Source organism: Nicotiana tabacum, chromosome 6 (assembly GCF_000715075.1).
Source record: "Nicotiana tabacum cultivar K326 chromosome 6, ASM71507v2, whole genome shotgun sequence".
NCBI lineage: Eukaryota > Viridiplantae > Streptophyta > Magnoliopsida > Solanales > Solanaceae > Nicotiana > Nicotiana tabacum.
In genome coordinates, this window is record NC_134085.1 from 57,749,257 (window position 1) to 57,756,773 (window position 7,517).

Consider the following 7,517-nt stretch of genomic DNA (forward strand, 5'->3'; position numbering starts at 1 on the left):
AGCACTTGTACAACATGCTGGTTGTATATCCAAGGAATTGAATAAACGCGAGCACCCCATGCTGGATATGTTTCCAATGCCTTTAGCCATCCCTTTTGTGCTTGATTATTGATTTGCTTTTGTTCTTTAACAGAGGTTGTCTCGAAAAGTTGCATCAGTGAATGCCATAAGCATTGTGATACTTTAGGTTCACTGCCCCATGCAAACAATCTGGGCATTTTGTTCCTTTATTCCCTGCTTGTGCATATCATGATATCTCTTTCAAGGCATTGAGTACCATGTACTAATACCACCCATTGAAATTGACAATCATGATAAGTCATCTCCACATTACCATTCCCTGCACAGAAACACCAAATGTTAGTATAACAGAAGATCATCAAGATCTCTTCCCATAGGATTCGACCTTACTGATCAGTTAAGTCTATTCCGTTTCTCCTCCTCATTTTGCCTTTGTTCCACTCCATATTTATCTCCTTTTTGGCTTTGTTCCTTCCCCTTTTCCTCCTAATTCCTTGCAACCTTTACTCTTATATAAGGACATTGCATCTATCTTCGTTAATGATCCTCCTTCCTTTTGAGTCCAGATCCCAGAAACCATGGCACTCAGTATTTCCTTCATCTAGAGCATAATTGGCAAGGTGGTCTGCTAATGTATTCCCTTCTATGAATATGTGAGTGACCTTGATGATACTTTGTTCCTTCAGTCTTAAAATCTCCTTTACATGTTCAGTAATATACCAAGGAGGCTTCCATGATTCCCTTATAATGTTCTTTAAAAGCATAGAATATGTCTGCAGCCATATTTGGAAATAATTAATACTTTTGCACATCTTCAATGCCTCCGCAATAGCTACTGCTTCTGATACATTGTTGGTTCCTTCAAAAATCTCCCTTCCTTCTGCATATATCAAATCACCTACCTTATCCCTTATGCAGAAACCAATTGAACTCCTCCCTGGGTTCCCTCTACATGCTACATCCGTATTCACTTTGATCCACCCTCTTGAAGGAAATTCCCATAACACTTTATCATATTCAGTCGATGTGTGTACTGCTCCATCATTGTCAGTAAGTCTAGCCACTTGTGAGGCACGTGTAGTCCTGGCTTTTTTAGTTGGACCAGAGCTTGCATAGTGGATGACACCTGGTAAATAACTCTGCTCACGGAAACTGCTTCTCCATATTTCAAACTATTTCTTCTCTTCCATAGTTCCCATACAATGCATGCAGGTAAAGCCTGTAATGCTTGCTTCAATCTAGGTACAACTGCTACTGTCCAACACTTTGTAATTGCTTAATGTAATGACAACCCAACTAATGCAATTCCTGCTCTCCTCAGGAAGTAACTCCAAATACTTGTAGCTGCATTGGATCTGAAGAACAAATGTAGTAATGACTCCTCTTTTGGATCAGCACAGCACCAACATTTAGATGGCATGAAGTATCCGAGTTTATGCAAGAAATCATCAAGTGGCAGTTTGGCTTTCCACACCTTCCATAGGAAGAAGGATATCTTGAAAGGTAAACCTTTTACCCATATCATCTTGTAAGCTAATTTTGGGTTGGCTCTTCTCCGTAGGTAATCCCATGCAGACTTTACTGTAAAGTGTCCCCTTGTTTCAAGCATCCAGAAAGGAGTATCTAACTGTGAACTTTCAGTTAGTGGTCTAATATTCTGCACAATGTGGTGTGCCAAATCTTCAGGTAGGCTCTCAACATTTTATCCACATTCCACATACCATTTTCAACCAGATCATTGACATTATGAATATCCTCATCGATTCCAAACACTACAGGCACTTGAAAATATAAGGCTCCCATCTCAGTCCAATTGTCGAACCAGAATTGAGCCGATCCCATTCTCAGTTTCCAGTAGATTTGATGCTCAATCAAGTCCCTACATTCTAGCATTTTTCTCCACACGTGGGATCCATGCTTTCAAGGTACAATTACTGCATTTAGTTTCTTGCAATACTTTTGACTAATAAATACACTCCATAGAGTGGGCTTAGTACTGAAATTCCACAATAATTTGCAGAACAGTGCCTTGGATACGTCATGTAGGGACCTGAAGCCTATGCCTCCCTCCTCAAAAGGCATACAAAGGTTAGTCCAAGACGCCCAATGTCTAGTGCTCCCTCCCACATTGCTTCTCCAGAAAAACTTGGCAAAAATGCTATGTAATTTGTTGATCACATAACTTGGAGGATTGACTACTGACAACATATGAATTGGGATACTCTGCACGACATTTGCGATTAAAATAGCTCTGCCTCCTACAGATAGGAGTTTGCCTTTCCATGACTGAAGTTTGTCCATAACCTTGGTGTTTAATCCCTGGTAATAGTTTCCCCTTCTTCTTGCATAAAAAATAGGACAGCCAAGATAGGTCATAGGGAAACATTATTTTTGTATACCTGTAATCCTTTCCACCTTGTGAATCACCTTATTATCCGTTAAATGATGCAGGCATATGGCTGATTTGGCCTTGTTCACCAGTTGACCAGATGATGATTCATAAGCTTTCAAAACCTCCATGACAAGTCTCAACGATGTTTTATCAGATGAGCAAAAAATGATTGTATCATCAGCGTATGATAGATAATTTATTTTTGGGCTCCATTTTGGCATTCCAAATCCACAGAAATACAGATTAGTGTGTAGTGAATTCAATCCCCGAGAAAGTGCTTCTGCTGCTAGAATGAATAGAGTTGGTGACAAAGGGTCACCCTGTTTAACTCCCCTCGATAATTTGAAGAGACCATTAGGCTGACTATTTATAATAATAGAGTACCAATTGTTCCCAATCAAATCAAAAATCAAGCCAATAAAAGCTTCAGGAAATCCCATTTTCCTTAGTACTTTGGTCAGGAATAGCTATGATAGCCTGTCATAAGCTTTTGTCATATCAAGCTTAATTACAACGTTTGGACCTGCTTTTGTTCTCAACCTGATATCCGTAATGATTTCTTGAGTTAAAAGTACGTTTTCAACTATGCTCCTGCCCTTCACAAAACCTGCTTGTTCCTCTAAGATTATGTTTGGTAATAATTCAACCAACCTCTCATGAATAACCCTAGAGAAAATCTTGTTAACAAAGTTGCTAAGACTGATTTGTCTCATGTCTGCAAAGGTGATAACTTCTTTTTTCTTTGGTAATAAAACCAAGTTTGTGTTTGTGACACTCTTTGGCAGCTGCTGGCCGCTAAAGAAAGCCTTGACCATGCGGACAACATCTTCTTCGATAATTTCCCAGAATGTTTGGTAAAAGGCTCCAGTGAATCCATCCGTTCCACCAGCTGAGTCTCCAATCAACCCCATAACAGCTCTCTTCACTTCTTCATTGGAAGGCAAGGCCATCAATCTTTCATGTTGATCAGTATCTACCATTGAAGGTACATGATTTAGAATGTCAAAATCATTCGGAACTGCAGTCTCGGTAAATTGATCTTTGTAGAACTTTATTTCTTCTTCTGCTATTAAGTGATCTTCTTCGATCCAGTTACCAAGGCTATTCTGGATCCTTGATAATTTCAGTCTCTTCCTTCTCCCATTAACTTGAGCATGGAAGAATTTAGTGTTTCTATCGCCATCTTTGAACTATAACATGCCAGCTTTTTGTCTCCATAATTCTTCTTCTAATGCAAGATATTTAATCATTTCAGCTTGGACCTGTTGTAATCTTTGTCTATTCATCTATGTAGGATTTACTACAAATTGTCTTTCATGAACCAGGACCACCTTCTCAAGGCTTGCAATCTTTTGGAATATATCCCCATATGTAGCTCTACTCCAGGTAGATAGTGCTCATTTAAGCTTCTTTAACTTGTAGTTAAAAATGCAGAAAAGGGTTAGCACTAAAATCAGCATTCCAATTCTCCTTTACTACATCTTTGAAGGTTTCATGCTTTGTCCAGAAGTTAAGAAATCTGAATGACTTCTTAATTGGAGGAGTTTCTATATCACATTTGAGCAGCATTAGGCAATGATCAGACCCAATTTTGGATAGGTGAGTTATCTCCAATCCAGGAAAGGTCTGTTGCAATTCATTTTTGCCAAAACATCTGTCTAACCTTTTAAAAATGCTATCCTCTTCTGATCTTCCATTCCACCATGTAAATATGCTTCCTTTAAAACCCAAGTCTATCAAGTTGCAGGTATTGATGCAGTGTTTGAAGTCGTCTACTTCAATGAGAGAAACTGGCAAGCCCCCATATTTCTCTTCCTCATCCCATATCACATTAAAGTCGCCTCCAACTAGCCAAGGTACTGTCATATCGGATGCCATTGCGTACAACGTATCCCATGGTTCTATTCTTTCCGTGCGATCATATTTGGCATAGACTAGTGTAAGGATAAGCTCAACATGTGTTTCAGAGTGCATTAATCTCAAAGTCAGTTGTTGAGTCATGTTATATAAAATAGTAACCTAAAAAATTTCATCAATAAGAGTCCAAATCTTGTTTGACACATTCACCACAGCCTGTGCCAAACCAATTCTTGCTCTATACCTTTCCATTTTGTGAGACTGTTGTATAGGCTCAAGGATACCTATGAACTCAAAGTGATGTTTTCTGTGCATTGTAATCGGCCTTTCAAATGCTTGCATTGTGTTTACTGACCTTACCTTCCATATAATTGCATCCATTAAATGTTTTGGGATTTGGACAGTGTTCTCCTTGTTTGTACTCCACTAACTGCGACAGTAGAAGTCTCTTTTGACTGTTTCTTTTTTCCCTTAGTTGCAGATTTTACCAGTTTAATAAGCCTTGGCGATAGATCTCCCTGCTTGGCAACATTAAGGAAATTTTGTGCAGTGAATTCCTCATCCATGTCTCTACCTTTAAGTTCTGTGTGGTTAACTTGATTATGTGCTTCTACTGCTTCTTTTGATGTAACAATATCCTCTGCATGCTTGATAAGTTCAGCATCTTTATCGGCATGTTCATTGGTCAACAGCATTGTACTGTTAAAAGGGACGTTACTTCCTGCTACATCCTGCACGGTGCTCAATGGAACAATATTTCTTGCATAAACCTGCACTGTCATAGCTCGATTGTTGTCTGCATTCTTGTCTTATTTCTTATCTGTATTTTCAGCTTCTTTCAAGACATTACTAACAACATTATGTGAATTCCCTCCTGGATCTATAATATTAATGTTCCCCTCTTTTGCTGCTGCTGCATTTGTGCATTTACTGATGCTTTGAATATTGATTGCATTAGCATTACCATTAACACTTTGATCCTCATCTTCCACTTCATTTCCTCCAACTTCTTCATCACTATGCATTGTATCTGGAATCTGACCATCTGCTAAGTCTTCCTTTGTTTGGTTGAGCCATAATCTCCCTCCTGCCCATTTTTCTTTTTCATTGGTCCTGAATTTCTCAAAATCTGTATCTTCAACAAATTTATTTTCTTTGTTGTTTGCTAATTGTTGTTCAACTTTGGTGTCCTGTGAAAGAATGTCTTGACATGAAGTATTGACTTGAACTAGATTATTTTGAATACCATTTGTACCTAGTGGGCAGTTGACTCATTGTGAAAATGTTGTTCATTCCCCAAATCTTTTTGTACACAATCAGCTGTTGATTCTCTATTTGCTGCATGATTTCTTATTGTTGTAGGATTGAAAGTAGGTGCTGCAGGGTTCAATTTCTTGGGTTGTGTCTTGGACGATTGTCTCCTAGATGAGCTAGGAGAAGTTGCCTTTTGTACCATTTGTCTAGTTGAAAAATCAAATTCCTGCTCCTCTGATTCATTCTCTACACCTGCTGTGGAATTATTTTGCTGAATATCATTGTTTCAGGAGTGGCTTAAGGAATTTGTTTTTTATATTTTGAGTCTATTTTTTTATATTTTTAGTTTTATGTCTTGTTTTCACCTTCTAGTTTTGTACAGTAATTTCGAGTTTTTTGTTATTGTACTTTCTATTTTGTATCTGAAAAAGTGTGTCATAACTCAAATCCAAAAACAAAAGAGATTTTGCATTTTATATTTTCATTAGAAGTTTTCTTTAGAATACCAATTCTAGAAATAAAAAAATATTTGAGGTGGTTTTCCTAAGGAGGTTAATATCTAAAACTCAAAATAAAAATTCTTTTTATATTTCCTTTAGTATATTAAGACTAAAAATTCAAAAAAAAAAAGAATTTTCTTTTAGTTCCTCTTTTAAAGTTTTCTTTAAGATATTAATTCCAAAAATCCAAAAAGATTTTCTTTTGAGGTTGTTCTTTGGGAAATTAAAAAAAACAAAAAAAAATATTTTATTTTTATTGGAACTTTAGGACATTATACATATAAAAAAAACACACCTTATCTTTTGTTTATCCTTAGAATTTCTCCTTTAGGTAATGAAAAACTGAAATCCAAAAATATTTTTTTATCTTGTTTATTTCTCGTTTCGAAATCTTTCTTCAGCGATATCAAATGAAAATTCAAATTTTTTTTTTGGTTTATTCTTTAGATTCCCTTCCTAAAAAAAAGAATCAAAAAATATTTTTTCTCTTCTAGGGGGTTTCCTTAATAATTACTCATAGAGTATTTGTTTCAAAAAAAAAAAGGAAAAAATATATGCTCGATAAGTTTGAGTTTATAATAGGTTATAGAACATTAAGTCTAAAATTTTTTTTAAAAAAAGGATTTGCTTCTGTTATTTCTCTTTTCTCATCAGGTTAGTCATTAAGGTAAAAAAAGAAAAGAGAACGTTAGTTTGTTTACTTTATTCCGGATTTTTTCGAACTACGCAAAGATCTGATTCATGCGGCGTCTACGTAGGCAACCTACATAAGGTTCGATCGAATCATTTTTTATTAAAAGAAAAAGAAAAAAAGAAGAAAAAAATTAAAAGAAAAAAAGAGGTGAAATTAGGGGATGTGAAAAATGAGAGGAAAGAAAAGAGTGATAATTAAAAAAAAAGGAAAGAAAATGGGCAAGCCAAGACGTGCTAGAACAGAAGAAAAAAAAGATTGAAATGAACAAAATTGGGATGATGCCAAGTGACCTTGTGACCCTCGAAGTCATTCTAGAATTGTTAATTGTTTCTAGGTGCATTGCACGCAATGTGATATTTTTAGCTATTAAATGCCATAACGCTAACGTGATGACCTCATTTTGTTCCTTTTTGTTATCTTCATTGAGCAGAAGGGTGGTTGGTTTGTGGTTTTTAAGTAACTCATCCATACAACACAAGACCAAAGAGCAAGGTAGTCATGGCTAGTAAAGACTTGAACACGGGTGTTACTGATCCGTCTAAGGAGATGGTTGAGTCAGAATCTGAGTTAAAAGCAAAAGTTTTAAGGTTGAAAGGACAGATGGCCGAAATATACCATGTCTGGATTAGTGGGCGTCCTCCACCATCAGTTTCCACTAACTACACTAAAAGCCTTTTCACTGTTCTGCCACTGTCACGAGTCCAGGATATCTCCCCACAATATTTTCACACTCCACCCCCTGAACCACCTCATATCCCGTTTCTTTGACCACTTATGTTTTGTTACCTCTTCCACCAGC

General features: G+C 36.7%; 1 protein-coding gene across 1 annotated transcript; it reads right to left on the reverse strand.

Annotated features, from left to right (window-relative positions):
- Window positions 1–530: 530 nt before the first annotated feature.
- On the reverse strand, window positions 531–1,863 carry LOC142181833 (uncharacterized). Its single transcript, XM_075255411.1, has 3 exons — window positions 1,743–1,863; window positions 1,360–1,644; window positions 531–1,147 (listed from the first exon to the last, which is right to left on the reverse strand). The coding sequence occupies exons 1-3, from the start codon at window positions 1,861–1,863 to the stop codon at window positions 531–533; spliced, it is 1,023 nt and encodes a 340-aa protein (XP_075111512.1).
- Window positions 1,864–7,517: the final 5,654 nt, after the last annotated feature.

Bases quoted from the DNA above. Each gene is read 5' to 3' on its own strand.
- LOC142181833 (XM_075255411.1), bottom strand. From the start codon at position 1,863: ATGGGATCGGCTCAATTCTGGTTCGACAATTGGACTGAGATGGGAGCC. The intron at 1,645-1,742 runs GTATGTGGAATG...GTTCACAGTTAG, and splicing joins CAATGATCTGGTTGAAAATG to ATACTCCTTTCTGGATGCTT. The intron at 1,148-1,359 runs GTATTTGGAGTT...GTTATTTACCAG, and splicing joins CAGATCCAATGCAGCTACAA to GTGTCATCCACTATGCAAGC.